Source organism: Tachysurus vachellii, chromosome 9, assembly GCF_030014155.1.
Source record: "Tachysurus vachellii isolate PV-2020 chromosome 9, HZAU_Pvac_v1, whole genome shotgun sequence".
Lineage (NCBI taxonomy): Eukaryota > Metazoa > Chordata > Actinopteri > Siluriformes > Bagridae > Tachysurus > Tachysurus vachellii.
Window position 1 is genome coordinate 20262484 of NC_083468.1, and position 22257 is coordinate 20284740.

General features: G+C 38.0%; 4 protein-coding genes across 4 annotated transcripts; 2 read left to right on the forward strand and 2 right to left on the reverse strand.

The window, feature by feature from the left end:
* Positions 1-944: 944 nt before the first annotated feature.
* si:dkey-238o13.4 (uncharacterized protein LOC560780 homolog) lies at positions 945-3360 on the reverse strand. Its single transcript, XM_060878649.1, has 6 exons — positions 3181-3360; positions 2762-2869; positions 2523-2662; positions 2193-2289; positions 1888-2012; positions 945-1778 (listed from the first exon to the last, which is right to left on the reverse strand). The coding sequence occupies exons 1-6, from the start codon at positions 3269-3271 to the stop codon at positions 1614-1616; spliced, it is 726 nt and encodes a 241-aa protein (XP_060734632.1). The 5' UTR covers positions 3272-3360; the 3' UTR covers positions 945-1613.
* Positions 3361-4463: 1103 nt separating this feature from the next.
* spata2l (spermatogenesis associated 2-like) lies at positions 4464-7605 on the forward strand. The gene is made up of 3 exons (XM_060878176.1): positions 4464-4601; positions 5156-5492; positions 5609-7605. The coding sequence occupies exons 2-3, from the start codon at positions 5157-5159 to the stop codon at positions 7055-7057; spliced, it is 1785 nt and encodes a 594-aa protein (XP_060734159.1). The 5' UTR covers positions 4464-4601; position 5156; the 3' UTR covers positions 7058-7605.
* A 196-nt stretch (positions 7606-7801) lies between these two features.
* On the reverse strand, positions 7802-9341 carry pdf (peptide deformylase, mitochondrial). Its single transcript, XM_060878177.1, has 2 exons — positions 8633-9341; positions 7802-8056 (listed from the first exon to the last, which is right to left on the reverse strand). The coding sequence occupies exons 1-2, from the start codon at positions 9192-9194 to the stop codon at positions 7893-7895; spliced, it is 726 nt and encodes a 241-aa protein (XP_060734160.1). The 5' UTR covers positions 9195-9341; the 3' UTR covers positions 7802-7892.
* A 585-nt stretch (positions 9342-9926) lies between these two features.
* Positions 9927-18642, forward strand: uri1 (URI1 prefoldin like chaperone). The gene is made up of 11 exons (XM_060878178.1): positions 9927-10309; positions 13231-13265; positions 13568-13646; positions 13832-13967; positions 14094-14185; positions 14263-14323; positions 15686-15890; positions 16451-16703; positions 16827-16978; positions 17441-17684; positions 17787-18642. Exons 1-11 carry the CDS (start codon positions 10238-10240, stop codon positions 17967-17969), a joined length of 1512 nt encoding a protein of 503 aa, XP_060734161.1. The 5' UTR covers positions 9927-10237; the 3' UTR covers positions 17970-18642.
* Positions 18643-22257: the final 3615 nt, after the last annotated feature.

Below are 22257 nucleotides of genomic sequence, written 5' to 3' on the forward strand. Positions count from 1 at the left end.
AATTAATACACAGCAAATATTTTAAATATAAACACGTGTAACATTTCACGGTGGAGTTGAAGCTTGCCATAGACAAGCTTAAGCCTCACACATCACCACGCTTTGTTTCCTTTTCCAAGTAGAATTAATAGTTTATCTTCCTTGCAAATTAAACATCTGCAAATCTGCAATACCACTACTTCCTGGAAATCTTGCCTTGAATCATGAAAGCGGTACATAGCGTGACTTGACTCACTGGCTCTCTGTGACCCCTGATGAGATTATACAGTCCATTCAAGTATGCTAACAGTCAAGTGACACATTAAAAATGATTGTAGTGGATATGATACCAAATCGCCTAGGGTATGGTTTCAATATAGCACAATAATAAAAATTTGTCTCTGATAATTATTTTTTCAGAAACTGATGTGAATACCACACTGTCTCATGAAAGGGTGGTGTTGTGTTTCACGGAATGATGTTTAGTTTTTAAATCTGTTCCAATATTTCAGTTCCTGTTTATTTTAAAGAAAGCAAAGAATTCCATTTTTAATGGTATCCAGATGAGAGAAGCAGAGCTCACACCCTCATACCCTCATAAGGCACAGGTGACTCACCCCCTTCAAGACCAAACAAGTGTAGATTTGAAGAATCCAGGCACTTTTGGATATCTCTCTGTTCTGTTGCTCTGTTCTCAGTATTGATGATAAACAATGGGTTGACATGGAGATAAATTACTACATACAAACAGATATTATGATGCTGCAGAAGTCATGACATGGTCTTCTGCTAATGTGCTTCAGCCATTTCCTATTATCGCAATCCAAACCCTGCCTTTGGAATGCCAGATGCATCACTTTTGTATTCTTATGGCCAACAATTTGTATACAGAATGGGATAAAAACCAGAAATGATGAAATTGGGTCTGGTGAAATTTGTGAGCCTAACTGGTTACGAACCACTCCTGTGATTTAATTTTTTTATTGGATATACAAATACAGATTCAAGCATACATGTAAATTACACCATGACTGTAAACACACAAAAATGATTTACCTTCTATGAGATCTCTCTTATTGGGACACTTGGACATTCTACTCTTACATTTCTGTTTATTTTCAGCCAGTGTGGCACAGGATAAATGGAACCACATAAGCAGAACAGATGTAGACTGAAAAATATTTGCGAGCAGTGCAGGGAGTCACGCAAGGGAGATCAGATCACTCCTCCAATCCTAACACTTTCTCATCAACCTGAAGCCTGGATTAAACTATAAAGCTGGAGTGCAGTCCAAGATATTGCTTCTTTTTTCATTCTCACAATACCATGTAGTCTTTTTCTGTGCTTCTTCAGTCACATGGCTTTTTTCAAACCAAGCGTACTTTTACATGGCTACACCCTGCAGACGCTGTGCAGTTCTACTGTGTATTGTATTAGTCTTACCTAAATACGGTGGAAAAGCATTTGCAATTTTTAAGCTTTGTGTATTCATTGGCATGCAAACTAAATAACACAAATAATCAACAATAATCTGGATGCAATAAGAAAGTATAACTAATGTGCTGTATTTCTTATACTGTAGCCTGAAGGGTACTCATGACATTGCTCAGGGATGCTACAGATCAGCCTCATCGCTACAGGATGACAGTTTTTAGGTCAGCAGGGCAGTTTATGGTGTAGACAGTGTGAGATTTTTCCTTCCTTTCCACCAGTGTGGCCACAGCCTCACCTAACTCCACATGATTTAGGTACCCTGGCCCCATGCGTTCTGGGGTTCCAACACCTGTGTTAATCTTCACCTGCAATGTAAAACAAAAAAAAGAGTTTCAGTTGGAATAGCACAGAAATCAGACATTACCAGATTTAATAATTAGTTCACGAGGGAAGCTGCGAGACTGCTTAACAGACCTGATTAAGTTTGCAAGGAACCTCTGGGTACTCTTCTCGCAGAATCTGACAAAATGCCAGAGTGCTGGCTGAGCCCACTGTCAAGAAGCCTGTGCCTGGCATCAGCAGCTTTTCCCCAATGCCCCCTGCAGGAGAGAAAACAATGCCCAATACAGTATATGTGAATGCTCAAAGAGGTGATTTTAAAACAAACATGTACAGATTAAATGTACCTTTCTACAACATACATTTATGTCAGTTAGCTATTAAATACTACCGAACCCAGATTCTTACTCCTTTGGTATATGTATATTAATGGCACCCACCTGTAATAAACGTGTAAGTGCAATTGGGATCGTCTCTCACCAAGGGGAAGAACGTTTTCCAGGATACAAATGTGCTAAACAGAAGTGTGTCAATGACCTAATCACCAAAAAGCAGAGGCAGGTTTTATCAAGGATGGATATATTGTGTATAAAAGGTTAATTATAAAAAGATTCAATACTTACTTACAAATGCTTTTAAAGGAATGAATTAGGGACTTGATTTTTGGTTATTAAAGCTCACTATAAATCAATTCCTGACTATATGATTTCCATTTCCCTGTTTGCTCAAGTGTCTGGACATTCTGAAAAAGAGCTCATAAGTATTCTCACCCACTGGAGTTCTTTGAGTGGCTGTGTGTGTGGAGGTCCTCGCTGCCACCAACTGAAGCCCAGAGACGAAACCACATCTGTAATCTTTCCCACAGACTTCAAGAGGGTTTGCTTCGCTTCTTCAGCCTCCTCTTCTGAACCTGGACAGAGGTGCAATTTTGGTTTGAAAAAATCCATCCACGCTGAGAAAAAAGGTCCTACGTGTGCTCACAGAAAGACTTTTAAGATGAAAGACTCACCAACATTCCCTATCAGAGTCGTCAGGTTGCCTTTGGTGGAGGGCGAAACAAAGCCTCTGAGCTTCTCTAGATTATTCTTGTCTCTGGAGATCACAGCAACCTTAAAACCTTTGTAATAATAAAGGGAACGTTATGTGTGGTATCTTTTACACACTATGAAGCAGCAGAGGGTGCTTCAAATCAAATACACTTCATAGCAATTAACAAACAAACTTATGTTTGCACACTGAGGACTTCAACTCATCAGTGAAGTAATGCATCAAATCAGCTGCCAAAGAAGTTCTGCAAATCTTGCATTAGTCATGAGAGAAGACTAAATAAATAATGCAATTCTAAAAATCTTTAATGCTAAAATATGATACACTCATTTTGTTTACTGTGGAGTGTGAATTCAACTTCAGGTCCTTGCTTGTTCTTACCTCTGTCCAAAAGTGCCTTCACCAGACCCGAGCCCACAGTCCCCGTTCCACCGAGGGTCAGAACCACGCGCTCCCGGTTCGACATCTCCATACACACGCACGCGCACACAACAAGCACCTGTTCTGTACTTAAACTCACAAATCTCACTGTGTGAGTGTCTGGATGTTGAATGATCAGAGGCGAAGATGCAGAGTTTTAAAGAGATCGCGGGTAAACTGTTCCACCCTCCAGGTATCCTAACCACGCCTCCATGTGGGCGGCACATTATTTATATATATATCATATATATAATTATACTAATTATAATATAACACATCATATAAGAATCAAACACGGCGGAATAACTTCCTATACGTAAACAAAATGAGGCGAATCCTTTTGAATGTGCAATGCATGACATTATAAAAGTTTGTTTGAATTCATATTGAAGACAGTGGGTTTTTATTATTCAATTAATAAAGATGAGTTTTATGCGTTTTTGGCGCCATCTGGTGGAATTATTTTTACGCTGCATCCTTGCAATTCAATTCAAAATTTAAATCTCTTTTATGGATTTATTTATTTATTTATTTATTTATTTAAATAAATTATAAATTTATTTAAACCACATCTGTACTATTAAGTTTGCTTTCTTTGAAAAGACTTAAAATCTATCTCAAGCTCTTTCTGATTCTGATTCTGATTCTAAATGTCATTTACAATTTCTCTGGTGCACCATATTTAGAAATATGTCATACATTTTTTTTTATTCTTGTCACCCAATACGGCATGCATAAATGTAGTAATACCGCTCCTAGTTTTAATATTTGGTGATGGTAGAAGTTAATTTTATACTTCAAACTCTCAAACTCGTTAATAACGCAAAAATAACAGATTAGATTAAACTCTTTGTGTGTAAAATAAAATGGCATTTTTTTTGTACATATTTATAATAATCGAACATTCGTACTTCTAGAACGACGTCTTTTAAGAGTGTAAATTGCACCTTCTAATGCAATTTATTAATAATTGGGAAATGGGAAATTTATTTCCTAGTAGGAAAAAAGATCCGTTTGAAAGATTCGACTCTCAGAACTCCATAAACACTTTATGTAATTTTCGGCGCTGATCGCAGTGAATTATCATTTCCACTTTAAAATTAAATTAAGCAACAATAAATCTTTAATTCCAGCCGAGAGTACACTTTTTTTAGTACAGTTTTGTAGTACACTTTTTTTACTCGATTCCGAACCGTTTGTGATTCACTCAAAGGTCGAAGTGCCACGTGACTCCATTTCCGGAAGTTGCGTCAAAAACTTGTTTTTCTGATTTCACTTCAGCTTCGGTCATTTTACAAGGCGTGCTGTTGTTCAAAGTTATTTTTTTTTTAAATATAACTTTACTTTAATCCGTAAATTCGAGGACGGTGGACAAATAACAGGTTGTTAATAGTTTTATGGATGATTATATGGTCAAAATGGATCATATTCTGCCTTTAAATTATTTAAAAAAGTTCAGTTTTTTGTCGGCTGTAGAAAAGTCTCACATTCAACTGACAGGAAAGTAGGAAAATGTCTCTGTTTTATCCAAACAAAAGGCTGATGTTGTGTATAAATAGCGTCTGAGTTGTAGTTTGTTATTTCTCACAGTCTTTGTCGGATATAAACAGCTTTCGGTTTTGTTTATCAATCCTGAGGCTAAATGTTCATACAAATGAAACTGAGCTAATTTTGTTAGCTGCTTTTAACGGTTTTGTTTTTGTTTTTTCCAAAACATTTTATGAGTATTTATTTTAAAAATGTATGTTAACGGTTTTTTTAGTTCACTATGTTATTTTAATATAGTAAAAAATTTATTATCTTTTTTCACACGTCACGTATTAAAAATCCATATAAATAAGTCATGTTTTCATCGACGATTGAAAGCAAAATGAATTTAAAAAAAAAGTTTTATGGTGTTTTCTATATCTGATCTGTGTCCTGTTTTCTGTGTCAGGATGAGTTCTGGAAACTGGAAAAATGGGATCGGGTACTTGGAAGATTATAAGGCCAACCTGGAACGACGACTTCAACAAGGCGACTGGGATCTGGTGTGTAAAGATGAAGAGTTGTGTAAGGAAGTTGAGACAAGTTTGTCTGAATGCAGTAGCCAAGACATCCACCCTCAGCTTGGGTTAGACACTCTGGCGGTGATAGAAACCTCACTCCGAGCATCACATCACACAGTGAGCCAAAATAGGCTGAAAAGTCTGGTTAAGGCGTTTGAAGTGCTAGAACTTGCAGCACTAAATCTTTATTTGTGCCCATGGCGGAAGGAGTACAAGGTGGTGAAGGTATGCTGATTTGTTTTAATTTTGTTTGTTTGTGAAACGGGATATTAAAGCTTGATTTTACAATTTGTTCAAACGTATTTATGCTTAAGCAGGGAATCCAACCTCCTTCTTTTTAGATGTTCTCAGGTATGTTCACTCACTGCGTCAAACCTGCTCTGACAGCACAGCAAGCTAAAGAGCTGTTTGCATTGCTCGGATACCACCCGGGAGGCAGCAACGTAGAGGAGCTGAGATTAACTGCAAAACCAGTTCATTCACACACCCTTCTCCAGCTAGCATGGGCTTTCTTCACAGCGCGTATAGAGTGCCAGCTGCTGCTTACTGCTGTGCACACCTTGGGTGACCGCATGGAATGTGTGCTCCAACTCATTCACGAAAGAAAGCTTGGCTGCACTTTTCAAGTAGCGCTTGACAGTGCAAAGAGAAAGCTGGAGCCTGATCCAGCCCTAGATGCAGCTCTAGATCTGTACACAGACAACAACCCGGCAGAGCATGGTCACATGGCTTCACCACCCAGTCTTCCTTATATTCCACCCAGTGAAGATTTTTTAACAAATAAGATGTTTCACAGTAGCATTTCTCAGTCAAACCTTATTCAGAGGAATGAAAAGAAGGCACAGAATGTCTCCATTTCATCCCTGACCCATCATATCAATGCAACACAACAGAAGACTGGCTTGAATCTAAATTTGTGTGAAAATGAAAAACAATTTATGCCAACGCATTATGCCCAGCTAAGTGCATCAAAGGAAGGACAAATAGTGTGTAACTGTTTAACTTCATGTGACTTGCATCATAATCAGTGCCTCGAGTGCAGAGAAATTCATAGTATGGATTGTCCTTGTTTAAGGAGCTGCTTAGAGAAAGGCCATAAGGTCATTTTTGCACAGGAGCACATGATGAATGTACTACCCCTGACTGAAAGGGGAAAAATTCAAATCTGGGAAAAACCACCAAAAGACAATCTGAAGCAACACAGCTGTACAAACAAAACTAGCAATGATATCTACTTTGTGTGCCATGATTGTCATTATATTCATGATGAAAATTGCGAGGACCTTCAAAGGTGTTTCCAAATAACCCATAATGTGCAAAGTACAGGAAGGTTACAGCCAGCTCAAGTAGAAAGAGAGGTGATTCCACATACATGTTTGAAGGTAGAAGGTACAAGCTATGTATTGTGCCACACATGCAACAAATCCCACGATTACTTTTGTGATGAATTACAGATCTGCAAGGTGTCTAGCCATAATGTGAGATACTTGCTTGAAAATAATGAAAAACCAGCTCAGGCCAAGCCCATGCCTTTACACAATTGCTGTGCATCCACACAGCCAGAGTTTGTTTGCCACACCTGCAGAGTTTTCCATGATGTTTCCTGTGATTCTAATCAGTGCCAAAGACACCATAATGTACAGAGTCTTAAACATGTGTGCTGCACATGCTCAGACACTAAACTTTTCATTTTGTGCAGGTACTGCTGTGCCCAACACTGCAAAAATTGTTGGTTTAAAAACCCGCTTGAATGCAAATGCGGCAAGCCTTTTGAGATCTCTGCTGTATAAAAGAATAACATATTCATCTAGCTGCTAAGGCACTTTACCAGATTTACCAGGTTTTCACTTGTTACTTTAGCCAAATTATCGTACCTACATTTACTAGATGGACCTAAGGACTTGTATGAATTATAAGAGGTAATAAAACAAAAGCCTTATGGGGAGAATAACAGCAGCTTTGATTTGTGTTATGAACATGTATTATGGAAAAGCAATGGTATTGTTAGACTACTGATATGGTTCCTAAAAACTCGGAAGCTTGAGTTTAATGGCTTAATCTCCTTTAAGTTTTGTTTTCTCCAGAACAAATAGTTTTCATTGCTTGGGCAGTGGTGGCTCAAGTGGTTAAGGCTCTGGATTGTTGATCGGGGATCAAGCCCCAGCACTGCCAAACTGCCAGTTGGGCTTTTGAGCAAGGCCCTCAACCTTTACTGCTCCAGGGGTGCTGTGTCATGGTTGACTCTGTGCTCTGACCCCAACTTCCAAAGTTGGGATATGCAAAGACAGAATTTCACTGTGCTGTATTGTATATGTAACAAATAAAGGCTTCTATTTTATTTTTCTGATAATGTGCAACTTCAGCAAAACGGTCAAAAAAAAGTTAATTACTGTTGCATAAAGATAACGCACATCAAATATTTTTGCAGCTTTTTCAGGTGTTCAGGTCTGTGATTTAAACTACAGTTGACACCTTAATCAGCTTGGTGATAGCGTTACTAAGTTTCTGCCAATATATCAGCTCAAATAGGATGATTCTTCACACAAATGAGCATAAATTTATTAAAACTGGAATAAAAAGTTTCAGTTTAAAGCACAATCATTGGCAAGCTTATGTATATTTTTTTTAATGTTTCTCATTGTATTCCTCCCAGTTAACATTTATAAACGTTTTACTGTCCATATGGTCAATATAAAGAACTCCATCAAGGTGATCCATCTCATGCTGCAGTATCCTTGCTGGCCAGCCACTTGATTGCCAGGTGACAGGTTCGGCTTTTTCATTCAGTCCTTCAGAAAGAAAGAATCATCAGTGGGTTACATCATTAAATAGTTTCACATATTAGTTGTAACTGTTGTCCCAATCTGCTACTCCATCTTTAACTTAATTGTTAGCATTCATCTGTTTATCTTCAGTAAACACTTTGTCCTGGTTTATATATTATACCTTTTTACATGAAATGTCATTGGTCTTTCTTGGCTTATGATTTTTTTTTTTTTTAAAGAAATAAAAACACGTTTATATTGCACTCAGTGTATTGTGATCTGAGATTCTGGAAATAAAATAAAAAGTATCAGAAATATTTAGTTTATTAATCCAAAATAAAGTTTACTGTCATGTGCATAGACAATCCCCATCATGAGGTGCCATAATCACTGAAATAGAGTGTGTGTGAGAGAGAGAGACAGTGTGTGTCAGTTTCAATGATCATTTATGCTGTTGGTTACTGAGGTGTGCTGCCTGACAGCTTCAGGATCCTACACTGGATCCTGGGTTCAGGTTACTGCTTGGCACTGGGACAGATGATTAACACATTGGACTACTAGTTGGAAGTTCAGCATGTGTATAAAGCAGAGTTTTGTCACCTGAAACCTCTACAGAGATGTATCGTGGAACAGAAGCAGAGAAGCCCGAGATACTCTCACAGGCCTCCTGGAAGTTGACAGTCTGTCCATTCAGCACACGGAGCTGTGGATTAATAAACACCTTGAGGGGAACTGAGACCAGACCACGGGCCTCGATGACAGCTGGAGAGTTCTCATGCAGCATTTTCTCTGTATACTCCACAGCTATGATGCGCAGAGGAACCCCAACTTGCGGCGCGCTAAGTCCCACACACTTCAGCCTGCGCATCACCGTTACCATGGTGCCGATCACGCGCTGCACATCTGGTCCCTGCACATCTGCCGGCGCCACATGTGAGGCTTTGCATCGCAAGACCGGATCTCCGACCTGACACACGTGGCTGTACGGAGGGGCTTTCGGTGCTTGTATTTTCCTCTTGACATACTGCAGATACGAGCGCGTTTTCACGCCCATGGAATGAGCCCGGAAAGGTGCAGTGCACGTGTATGAAGTCTTGCTGGTGGATAAATCAGTCCTGACTCTTAACAAACAAGCTAGACATGTTCTCATGTGTCTGTTCATTATCACCGCAGGTTAGGTCCTCTGTGTGGGAAAGTTCAAGAGATGAAATACAGAAAAACAAAATGACGCACAGGCTGGAGTTAGGTGAAAATACCCCTAAACCTTTCCTCGTTTGTTTGCCCTTACTCGGTTCCAATATGGCCGCCAAACAACCTCGGGATTTTTCAAAATAAAAGCACGAGATCCTTAGATAGAAAATCTATCGTCGTAATTTCCTGTAAACACTAATTTTGACTTTTAAAGTTTGACTAGAATATCTATATTTTATAGTTCATATTTCTGGAAAATCAATAATAATAATAATAATAATAATAATCCAAAACGCTGTGATTGTCCAATTAAATGTTCAGATGAGGGTCTTGCTCAATATTAGCAGCCCATCAGCAGTAAATATTTGGCCTTACGTTCTCATCAATCACAATTTATTCAACTATTACTTTTAAATATCCCCTCTGTTAATGAATTAATTATCTCACTAAGCTATGAACACGTGATTGTTTTAAATTTGATATCTAATCACAAAAATAAAATGATCACACTGCAAACACAGCTCTGTAAGCAAAGCTAACTACATATAGCAATTCTATGGTTTATTTTCTTTTATACTGTGGCTGCAATAAAAGTTAGTTTGTTGTAGTTCATAGATATCTATGATTTATTTTAGTTTATTGACCCGAATTGTTCTGCGTAAATTGAACGCACATACAAACGCCTCGATGTAGCGTCACGTGTCCTCTAACGGTGGTGGTGTTGTTATTGAGAGACAAACATGGCGCAGGTGGACTAGCATTGCTGACGATTTGGAATAACACAACCAGACGGATTTATTAATTTCGTTTCTTTGGAAAAGCTCGATCTTGTACGATGCAAGGGTGAAATGGTCTCAATCTTGAATTGTATCACTTCTACAGCTTCGTTGATGACTAAAAGGCGACCAGGACGCAGGAATACATTCAACGCCATTCATAAACATTTCTATAGGACTTCAAACCCTTGAGTGTTGTCTGATATCTGAAACCATCTGTTACGGCTTACAGCAGAGCATGGCCAGTAAAATGAAGATGAGCAGTGCGTTACCTAAAGGTGTGGATAGATTAAAGGAGGAACACAGAAAGGTAATGAATAATTATTCAAGCTCTGTGCACGCGTGTGAGTGTGTGAGTGTGTGTGTGTGTGTGTGAGAGAGAGAGAGAGAGTGTGTGTGTGTGTGTGTGTGTGTGTGAGAGAGAGTGTTTTCACACGACTGGAGATCTTACTTGTTGGTGACTATATAACTTGCTTAGTGTTCTAAGTGATCTCACTGCTCTATTAATCCACCTTGACGATAAAAGAAGACGCTTTACGACACTTTCTAGATTGTTCTAAACTATCACGTGTTTTCCTGGTTCCTGCAGTCGCCACTCGGGAAGACGACGATAACATGATTTATGCAGTATTTCTTTGTCAGTTGTTTACGAAAATATTGTCTTATTTTCGTGTTTATTTTTATTAATACTTAGGTTTTCACACACGAGGAACCTCGCCGTTGTTTCAAACATGCACATGTTGTTCTGAGACAAAGTCATTGTTGTTAGTGGTTTAACTCTCATACTGAGAAGAAGGAAAAAAGTCCACATAAGTAAAAGAACTGAGTATATAGAGCTCATGTTGTACCACCTACTAGATGGTTGTGTAGCTATTTTAAGTTGCTCATGGAAAATTGACCCCTGCACAAATGGAGAGGATTCAGTTGAAGTGCAAAAGCAATCATTATCAGAATCAGCTTTATTGGCCAAGTGTGTTGACACACACAAGCAATTTGGTTCCAGCTGTTTATGACTCTCAAAAGTACAGACATAAATAACACTATACTATACAAGACAATACAGACGATACAAGATAATACAGATGTGATACAGTAGACATTGAGTATTGAATATGAATACAGAATATTACTGATCAGTTAAGTACATAATGTGTGGAAGTGCAAATAAAAATATTGTGCAATATTATGCTTTTGTACAATATATAGCAGCAGTAGTGTGTGTAATATATACAGATGATGTGATGACTGACAGTTCTGATAATGATATGAAGTACTTATAGATATGAAGCAGTGAATATAATTATGGTGAGTTGTTAATCAGGGTGATTGCCTGTTCCTGTGTCTGGCGGACTTAGTAAACAATATTATATTTCACTCCTGATATGCTTTTTAATTTAAATGTAAAGCAGAACCTTTATTGTCTTGGTCCTATGGTTGTTGATCTTTCTAATGAACACAATCAGCAGAGCAAAAAGAAGTACAAAACACAAGCAGTGGATTTTTTTTTTTTTTCTTTCAGAACATTTTGCAGAAAATGTTCCATACTGAAAAGCAGAACCTTCACTGGCTTTTATGGCTACAGATATCTCTGATTTTAATCAGCAAGAGACGGCTAAGATCAAAACGATATAACAAAAGAGCATTTGTGCGTTTGTGTCTGTGATGTACAGAAAAGTCCCACACTGAAAAGCACACTCTTCGTTGCATTGCTCTTACAAAGTAACTTGATATTAATATTGATATTACATTGCTTATTAAAATATTAAACACTTTCTTTTTGTCAGATATGAATGGAATTTCCCCTTCCCTGGAATTCTCCTGGAATTTCTATTTCACTTTTGAATTGCAGTACAATCACAACCATAATCTCTCTTCTAGGGGAGAAAAGGCTGAGAGAATACATTGTCCATGTTAAAGAATAATTTTAATTCAAATTTATTTCTACAGCGCTTTTTACAATTGACATTGTCTCAAAGCAGCTTTACAGAACATAAACATAGAACAAAAGGTTAATATAAGGAATAATATAAAGATAAGAGTTCTTCATACACATATAGAGTATACAGTGTTTATCATCTTTTTCACACTAAACCTGAGAGCAATTCGTTGATTTGTCATGTACGTGAGTAGAGAGACATTATATTATTGAGTAGTGAGAGATTTTTGTCCTTAATACATGTAATAAATTCTGCTGCTTGTCAAATCGAACTGAAATAAATGTATTTATATATACGGACAAGATGCTTCTGCACACAGCTCGTCGTCAATCTACAGTTTTTTTCATTTGTAGCTCTTTTAACAACGGATGTTGTCTCCAAGCAGCTTTACAGAACATAAGAAATATAGTACAAAAACTTCATTAATATTAGATATATTTAAATGTGTTTGTATTCATCCCCTATGAGCAAGTCTGAGGTGACTGTGGCGAGGAAAAACCCCCTTAAATGGAAGAGGAAGAAACCTTGAGAGGAACCAGACACAAAGGGGAACCTCATCCTCATATGGGTGACACCAGAGGGTGTGATTATAAATATACTGTCTGATAAATGTTGTATTGATGAGGAGGTTTTTGTCCTCAAAGACCACATGGATTTGGCGTCTCTGCTTTAGCAGAGTCTAACTGGAGCTGGTAAATCTCTAGATGTCTCAGGATCCTCACCGAGTCGGCCTCATCTCAGTGGAGGTCCAAAATCTTCATGGCACGGAAGACAGAATACTCTTTATGGGGTTTTTTTGCCTTGTTTTTTTAATCCCTACAGCACTGATTGTTTAATTCTTAATCATCTATCTTTTCAGAATTACTGCAAAACATGGCACCAGGACCAAGTATTTAATAAACATATTCACAACAAAATGATCATAGAGAATGATGCACACCAACTGTTTGCACTCTTGGTCATTTTTAATAAGAATTTTTAAACAAAATAAATATAAGGGACAGATGAAGGTAAAAAAAAAAACCCTACAACATTGATAGGTACTTCATTTGGTTTATCAGTGATCTGGTTTTTTAATAGCTCAAGTAAGTGTGTTTGAAATTTTTTTTTACAAGCTATTGATGCTGAGAATATGAAACATTTCAGCGGTTGTAAACACTTATTGGTAAGTGATGTTATATATAAGCTCCTGCGTCTAAGTCAGCTGTTTGATGGAAAGTTGTTTTAAGGCGTTGGGTTTTGTCCCCTCCCCTCAGTACAACTGTTATAACATGTGTCACTATTCCAACAACAGGTGATGAAAGACTGCCAAAGTCAAATTACACATTGGTGAGTGTGATTTCTCATTTCTTCTGTCAAAGCACCCATGAGTATTATACAGGTGATCCGCACCTTCACCACCTTTTTTTTAAAAAAATAATTGTTCTACTTCCTTAATTAATTATAATTGAGTTTTTCATTTCTTAGATATAAAATTAATCATGGCTCTATGTGGATATTACACATTGTGTAGATAAAGAAATGGAGAAAGATGCATTCTCGTTCCTGCAATGTTACTCTGTTGTTTTCAGACATTGTTAAAGAACAATAGACGATTACTTACTGCGTTGTTTTTTCTTTGTCTCTACCAGGAGAAAAGTGGAGAATGATTATAAAAACCTACAGGAACGTCTCAGCACATTGCCTGATAAGCTGTCCTATGATATTATGGTATATACGAAGCATGAAGCATACTTTTAAATTTCCATGTAATTTACAGAATATTTGTGGAGATGGATTGTCTGGGTTTGTCTCTGCTTTGTACTAGTGTAATCTTTTAATCTGTCCTATTACTGAAGTGATGCAGGTTTTTGTAAAGGATTATAATAATATATATTCTCTGTCTGTCATTTTAGGTACCATTTGGTTCTTTAGCTTTCATGCCTGGGAAGCTGGTTCACACTAATGAACTCACAGTTCTCCTTGGAGATAACTGGTTCGCAAAGTGTTCGGCTAAGCAGGCCCAGACACTTGTAGAACACAGAAAGAAACGTGAGTTATGTTTGGATTCACTGGACCCTCTCTGTTTTTGCCACAGTATTGTGTTACTGGGCTTTTTCATTCGCATAGCCTTGGGTCAAATGTCATGTCCTACTCTTCCTTCATGCTTTTTTGTAGATGTAAATAATAAACTGGAGGATTTGCACAAAATGATGAAGAGTTTTCAAGACAGAGCTGGCTTCACAGAAGATCTTGAAAGGATGGCTTGTGTAAGTGTTTCAACTTCTTAAGTTTTTCTACAGCTCATGAAAATCTTTCCAATAACAAATCACTGTGTTCTCTACAGGACAGAGGAGATTTTGTTGACATCAGAGAAGAAGTGGGAAAACAGGAAGCACTTACCAAAGGTAACTCTACATACACATACAAGTGGTGCACTAGACGGTAGGATGTTCATGACCGGGGCATTGACCAAACAGTAGAACAGTGTGTCTTTTGTTGGTAAATCTGGGGAGTGTTCTAGAAAGCAGATTTACATAAAAGATAAGATGCAATAAGAATGCAAATGAAGATTCATAAAATCTACCATTGTTGTTACCTTGACAGTGTATGTTCTAAAACTGCAGTATTTTAAAAGTACAGAATCCAATCCTGGGCAATGCATGTACATTTCCATATTCTCATAAAAGTATTTAATATTGTGTGCCAGGTAAATAGGCAGCAGAACATCAAAAATTACTTTATAGGTTTTGTTTTTTTTTGGGGTTTTTTTCTCCGTAAGTAGCTTTAGTGTTAAAACAGTATCGTTATTTGCGAGCTTGATGGCAACCGAATCAACGTGACTCTGAGTGACTGGAGCAAGTGTGTCCCTGCGAAGTGTGTGCAAAAGTTTCTTTGTCTGCACTGTTCTCTGTCCTGTGCTCACAAATACCTTTCTCTCTTAATAATAAGCATGCTTAGTAACACTTTTATTTTTGAAGTGAATTTTAAAGTTTATTGTTCAATACTAGACCCCTTTGATCAGAATCAGAATCAGGTTTATTGGCCAAGTGTGTTGACACACACAAGGAATTTGGTTCCAGCTGTTTGTGACTCTCAAAGGTACAGACATAAAAAAACACAATACTATCTATACAAGATAATACAGATTATACAAATTGATATCTGATTTTAATCATGCATTAGGATATGGTTCCTTTGCCATATCTCTGTTTTTAGTTTTCCCATCAGCTGACACATCTAATTCTGGGACTATATATTAAACTGATGTGTTTCATCACAGTTGTTTTGAGTAAAGCAATAAAACTGTGCAGTGGGAACCATTTTGTGCATAAATGATTTATATGCTTTTTATTTTATATGCTATATATAATTATCTAATTGCATGAGGTATGAATTTTGATTCTGCATAAATATAGAATATTAAAAAGTAAACGGATCATCCAATATTAGATCATATTTAATTCAATTTTCGTTGAATTAGATTTATTGTTATTGTGCGAAGTGTGTGTTTTAATTTATTAATGATAATCTTCCGCTGTCCATTCAGGTCTAATTATACAAAATCATACAGATTTTTTAAAATAAAATATTTCTGAACATAATAAAGGTGCACGATTTAGGACTGTTGTATGACTCAAAGGGTTAAAAATAAATCCAGTTTCTATTATCACTACATAAAAAGGGTTAAGAGCCTCAGGCTTAGCATAATCTATGGAAAAGTTGAGTGTGCTTTCTGCAGTATGATGAAGTATTGTGTAATTTGACAGGTAAACAACGTGTGGCAAACAAGCCCAACTCCAAGCCTAAGGAGGAGTATGTGGTGCAGATAGAGGAAGAAGAGGAGGAGGAGGAGGAGGAGGAGGGGAAGAATGTAGATGGAGGTAACAGTAAAGGTGTGTTGACGGAAGAGGAGCTGTGGGCACGGCTGGATGAGCTGGAGCGTTTGGAGGAGGAGCAGGATGAGAGAGAGAGGTGAGGTGTTTCGTGTACCAGAGGAGGTGACTTCATCTCTTAATTGGCTTCAACCTTTTTAGGTCAGTGTCTATTACTAAAAAGTAGAACTCATGGAAGTGAATGATGTTGCATAAACTATTGGAGGAAAAAAAAAACTGGCAGATTTGCTTTAAAAAAAAAAAAAAAAAGCAAATGTCAATCCTTTTCTGTTAATAATATGACTCTCAAAAGTACAGACATAAATAACCTTATACTATACAGGATAATACAGACTATGTATATAAGTGCTCTCTCCATTTTCCATCCACTTTGTGACTACAGTGAAGCCTATGAACAAACTTCAACAGCAAAACAGTCCCCTCAAATACACTAATGATGCTTAAATTATTAAATACATTAATATGGACTTAATCATGTGTTTAGCAAAGTAGTTGCTGACTTTTCTTTTCATTTCCAGTTGGCCATAAAATTATTTTCATGGCCGTTGTCAGTGATGTTGTCTATATTCATGGTTTTTTTTAAGTTTTATATATATATTTTAAATATATTAATCAACATGCTTATCTAACATACCTCAGAATGGACAGCACAGATACCAACGGTGAGGACACTACTTCCTCTTCATCAGAGGAAGAGAAGGAGGCAGATGCTGGCACTGAGGTCCAAGTTAATGGCCATGAGCCACATAGAGACTGTGTAACTGCCACTCACACAAGCCAAGTCAATGGCATCAAACCACAGTTTGATGAAGATGAGCAAGAAGAAGAAGACGAGGAGGAAGACAATGCTCTGCCAACTATCTACTTCAGTCATACGGTAGAGCCCAAGAAAGTAAGTCACTACAATATCTGGTGCTTCTTTTTATAATTGAACACCTTTTTAGACCTAATTCACTATATAACTACTGCTTTAGTAAGTCTTAGTAATTTTCTCTGTTCGTCTTCTGTGGTTTAGGTGCGAATAAACACAGGAAAGAACACTACTCTGAAGTTCAGCGAGAGGAAAGAGAAGAAAGAGCAGGCCAAACGCAAAAAGAAGAATGGCAAATGCAACGGCCATGCTGTTCATGAGCATCATAAAATCACAACTCCTGCTGATATCTACAGGTACCAGGCAATGCACTGGTTTACAGATTTCTGTCAGAGCCAGGCCCAGAAAGTATTTTAGAGTGACCCCATTAAATATGCAGTCTTGTCTAACTTGAGATTTGAAATCTGACTCTTGGAGCCCTGACATGCAACTGACATTTGTTAAAGAAATAAGTCTATAGGGTCACAGAAAAATGACTCCAGTCACACAATGCTGTTACTAAATATGCTGAAATGGTGTGCCATCTCTCAGTATTTGTAGGTCTAGTGTCTATCTCATAATGGCCTCCAAAGCTACTTTGCAATGTGCTGTCAGACTATGCACAAGCGACAAGGGCAGACTATGAAAATGACATTCAAAAATTACAACCTGTGGTTGTCTTCGGCTTTGGTATCAGGGCCTTTAAACAGCAGTGTTTGACTCAATTGTTGGTGTTTTAGCATAACTGTGTGTGTGTGTGTGTGTGTGCGCGCACACAGGGTATTTGTGGATGTAGTAAATGGTGAGCCTGTTCCAAGGAAATCCATCCTGAAGTCTCGCAGTCGTGAGAACAGCGTATGCAGTGACACCAGCGAGAGCAGCGCAGCAGATTTTGAGGAGCGCCGTGCTTTTGTTAACCGCACACACAGCCACGACGACGCCACCCCCAGTGACACCAGCGACAGTATTACTGAAGAGGACAGCCCAACCAGAATAAGTCTTTACCCTAATGGACGATTCGAGGTACAGAAGACCTGTGTAGCAGTTGAAAGAACTTCCTGTTAAAATGGAATACAAATAGTGCAAATATCATGTGACCTTGTGAACGTGTTCACTGTTTTTCAGGCTTTTTCAGGGACTGTGATTGAGAAAGATCCGTTGCCCTCAACGATCCCCCACCTGACGATAACTCCTCCTGCGTTACCCACAATCCTTGAAAGAAAGCAAGAAGAGGTGGGCTCAGAAGTGCCGCAGGAGCCACCCAAATGGGTGTCAAAGTTCAAAGCTGCCCGGCTGCAGCAGAAATGAGACATCAAAGATTTAACGGTTGTTTTTTCTTTTTTTTTTAAACTCCCTTTTTGTATGAAAGTAATAATTGGTGGTCTTGCATACCTGTCCTGCCTTTCTTTCTCTTTAAGTCTTTGATACAGTCATTGCTGTCCTCAAGCCAGTTCAGTATATTTTCACTGAAAATACATTACGTGCTATGCATTTTCGAAACATCCGCTTTATTCTGTCTTGTCCTAAGAGTAGGAGGTACAACTCTGCACAAACATGTCTAGTGTATCTGCTCTGCTGAACTGGCTAGGCACTATTTATGGCCAGTTTACTGGCCAGGCTGCATATCTCATCTCTTCCATGTATACCTACTGCCTTCACATTGTGTGTTCCGCTAGGCTACATCTATGTGAATATATAACAGTACCATTAGAAATCTCGTGCTGTACACAAATATGGGAGACGGTTATTGCCTTTGTGGATTTTACTAGCTACTCTGGTGACCTGTCTGATGTTTTGTACCATAAGAATCTCAACCTGTGAACAGTCCTCTTTAACTTCTAAACCTTTCTATATCTTCTATATTTTAATTTCTTTTTTTTTTTTTTTTTTTTTTTGCTGTCTCTAGTCTTTGGATGTAGATCAGCTTTTTGTGATTGATTACAAATGTTAACCAGAAAATAAATGATTTTGCCTATACTGACTTTAATCCTGTTTGTTTTTACGTGACCCCAAAGTGGTTAAGTTTGAGTTGGAACTTATAAGAATGCACCTTGTTAAGCAAAAAAAAAAAGCCTTAATTTTTGTGCTCTGTAAAGCTGTGGTTTGGAGCTACAGCCACTAGAGGGAGATAAAGTTCAAGTCTTTGTTCTCACTGAACCAATTACACTGTTGGTGGTTCAACCCAGAGCCTCTTCAACTCAAATTGCTCACCTCAAAAGTATTTGGAAATATACACATTATCTTCAGGAGGGGAAAAAGGGATCTCTGTGTACTGAAAAGATAACTGATATCTGTATGATGTAAGATGTAACTGATATCTGTAAGTGATGCAGATGGACTCAAAGGCACATAATTCATGCAAAATTTCTGTTTTTTATTTCACCATAACCATACAGCACTTATACTTACAATATATATACATACATACATACATACATACATACATACATATAATAAAGATTGGCAAATTTCAGTTAGCTTTGTTATGCGAGATGATTATCTTAGGCTGTTAAAACCATGAAGATTGCACTAATGATGCTTTCCTTGTATTGGAACTTGGTGTCTGCTGTCTTCTTCAAATGAATTCAAATATTCATATTGTACTTTTAACAATGGACATGGTCACAAAGAAGCTTTACCAGAACATTGATTTTGTCTCTTAATTTATCCTTAATGAGTAAGCTTGAGGCAAAAAAAACACTGAGAACATGAAAAAAGAAAAATTCAGAAGAACCAGAATCAGAAGGGAAGCCATCCTCATCTATGTGACACCAGATAGAATAAATAAAAAAAAAATCTCTTTCCCAATGGTATATTGCACTGTCAAATAGTGCTTGTGTTAACAGGAAGAGGAGTGTAAGTGAGTATCATACTTTTATTATTGGCATAAGTCTATCATATCAGCTTCTCTTAATCATGTTTTCAGCTGTTCAAGGATGAATATTTAAAAGTAAACCTTTCTTAGCAATTGCATTCCATAGGATATCCAAGAAAGAGCACCCACATCCAAATTTAGCACGTCTATATTACATAGTCCCAAGAAAATGTATGTGAACCCCTTAAAATAAACTGTTTTTCTGCATTAATTGGCTATAAAATGTGATCCGATCCTCATCTAATTCACACCAGTAAGTCGATAACACAAACAATTTGAATGTCTTGTGACTAAAGAAAAAAGTAAAAGGAAAAAGTAAGTGAACTCTTGTAGTTGATAGCTAGTCCAACTTCCTTTGGCAGCAAGGACTTCAAGCAAGTGCTTTTGGCAGCTCTGGTTTAGACCTGCACAACGTTTTGGAGGACTTTTTGGCAATTCCTCTTTACAAAACTGCAAAGAGGAACTCTCTTCAGGTCATTCGACAGGATCTCTAAGGGGATATGGTCTGGGCTCTGACTGGGCCACTCTAAAAGGTGTATTTTGTTTTCTGTCTGTGGTGAATTTACTTTGATACTTATGGTCATTGTCTTGCTGCATCACCCAACTTCTATTAAAATTCAGCTGGTGGATGGCCACCCTGAGATTATCCTGCAGGATTTTGGTAAACTTCGGAATTAATTTTCCCCTCAATGATGGCAAGTGTTCCAGGCCCTAAGGCAGTGAATCAAGCCCAAATCATGATGTTCCTTCCACCATATTTTACTGTTGGGGTGATGATTTGATGTTGGAAAGCTGTGCTCTTTCTGGGCCATACATACTGCTGAGTATTCTTCCCGTACAATTCAACTTTTGTCTCATCAGTCCATAAAACATTTTCATTTTCAGGAGAGCAGTGCCTTTCTCCATGGTGTTCTGCCATAGACACCCTGTCTGTTCAAAGACTTGCATATAGTAGATTCATGAAACAGAGATGTTTTCAAGATTGTAGCTGTTACTCGAGGGCTCTTCTTTACTTCATTGAGGATTCTGCGTTGTGCCTTAGGAGTCGTCTTGGCTGGGTGCCCACTTTTAGGAGCCACAGTACTAAACTTTATCCATTTATAGACAATTTGACTAATAGATGTCTAAACACATGGGGGGCACGGTGGCTTAGTGGTTACCTCACACCTCCAGGGTCGGGGATCGATTCCCGTCTCCACCTTGTGTGTGTGGAGTTTGCATGTTCTCCCCGTGCCTCAGGCGTTTCCTCCAGGTACTCCGGTTTCCTCCCCCGGTCCAAAGACATGCATGGTAGGTTAATTGGCATCTCTGGAAAATTGTCCCTAGTGTGTGAGTGCGGGAGTGAATGAGAGTGTGTGTGTGTGTGTGCCCTGCGATCGGTTGGCACTCCATCCAGGGTGTATCCTGACTTGATGCCCAATGACGCCTGAGATAGGCACAGGCTCCCCGTGACCCGAGGTAGTTCGGATAAGCGGTAGAAGATGAATGAATGAATGTCTAAACACTTTGAGATTGCTTTGTATCTCTTTCAAGCATTATGGAGATCAACCACTCTTGATTGTAAGTCTTCAGAGAGCTCCTTCTTGTGAGGCAAGGCTCGCAATATTTGATGCTTCTAACAAACAGCAATCTTAAAATGTTTGTGTCTTTTTATAAATTACTTTTTGTCTTTTTAATAAACCACACCTTCAAACTATATTAATTTTATTTATTTGAACCAGGTGTGCTGAATTTACTTACATAAATTAGCTTTCGTCTAAGTAATTAGTCTATGGCTTCACTTACTTTTTCCTCCAGCACTGTGAATGTTTAATTGGTGTGTTCAATAAAGACACAAGAGATTCGAATTGTTTGTGTGTCGGCTTAAGCACAGTTTGTTTGTCTATTGTTGTGAATTAAATGACAATCGGATCACATTTTGAAGACAAAGACACACAATTTCACACGCTATTTCTTCATGTAGTTAATTGAAACATCTGATACCCATCTTGAAGGAACAACCATTAGAGATAATTACACACTAATTAGTAAAGTGCAAAACACATCTACTGAAGAGTATCAACATGCATTTGTCTGATGAGGATAATCCTCAGTATGCATAAAAAGCTGTACAGGTACCCAGTGTAGCTCACCTTTGTGCATATTGTCCTTCAGTCCTTTATCGGTACTCAATTTCCCAATAATATCTGGCAAACAGTAGCCTTTTAGTGGATCTATACTGGCTAATAGGGCTGACACATTCTATGTATGTGATTAGAGAACACAGAGCAAGAATCACTCCTTAATACAGAATTTCTCCAGGACCCAAGGTCACGATTAACTGTGGCGTATTTTCTTCAGTTTTCCAATGGTTAGATGTCTCTCCATGTGAGATTAAACTAATTAACCACAAAGACATAATAACATTTCTTATAACTTTAATATATACCATGTATTTCCCTTTGTGTTTTCTGAATATTCTCAGAAAAGAAATCTGGTCATTTCCAGCTGTACAGAAGACATGCACACCTGTTCTGTCTCCTCTCCCCAGCCCAGCTTTTTATTATCACAGTGCATATGTATGCCTGCTTTCGCCTTGAAAAACAACAGATCACCTTGGACAGCTGTGCTGCCTCCCCCGTTTTCGTGGCAGAGCTGATGATTGACAGCTGCTCTGACAATTCCATTCAGCCACCACCTGCTTGCTGTCAATCAAGTTTGCCATCCTGGGGCTATTGACAG

Excerpts from the sequence above, each read along its gene's own strand:
- si:dkey-238o13.4 (XM_060878649.1), bottom strand. The coding sequence starts at position 3,271 with ATGGAGATGTCGAACCGGGAGCGCGTGGTTCTGACCCTCGGTGGAACG. Across the intron at positions 2,290-2,522 it reads CACTCAAAGAACTCCAGTGG|GTCATTGACACACTTCTGTT; the intron begins GTGAGAATACTT and ends TTTGGTGATTAG. Across the intron at positions 2,013-2,192 it reads CACTTACACGTTTATTACAG|GGGGCATTGGGGAAAAGCTG; the intron begins GTGGGTGCCATT and ends TCTCTCCTGCAG.
- spata2l (XM_060878176.1), top strand. The coding sequence starts at position 5,157 with ATGAGTTCTGGAAACTGGAAAAATGGGATCGGGTACTTGGAAGATTAT. Across the intron at positions 5,493-5,608 it reads AGGAGTACAAGGTGGTGAAG|ATGTTCTCAGGTATGTTCAC; the intron begins GTATGCTGATTT and ends CCTTCTTTTTAG.
- pdf (XM_060878177.1), bottom strand. The coding sequence starts at position 9,194 with ATGAACAGACACATGAGAACATGTCTAGCTTGTTTGTTAAGAGTCAGG. Across the intron at positions 8,057-8,632 it reads CATCTCTGTAGAGGTTTCAG|GACTGAATGAAAAAGCCGAA; the intron begins GTGACAAAACTC and ends TTCTTTCTGAAG.
- uri1 (XM_060878178.1), top strand. The coding sequence starts at position 10,238 with ATGGCCAGTAAAATGAAGATGAGCAGTGCGTTACCTAAAGGTGTGGAT. Across the intron at positions 13,266-13,567 it reads CAAAGTCAAATTACACATTG|GAGAAAAGTGGAGAATGATT; the intron begins GTGAGTGTGATT and ends TGTCTCTACCAG. Across the intron at positions 17,685-17,786 it reads ACCCTAATGGACGATTCGAG|GCTTTTTCAGGGACTGTGAT; the intron begins GTACAGAAGACC and ends ACTGTTTTTCAG.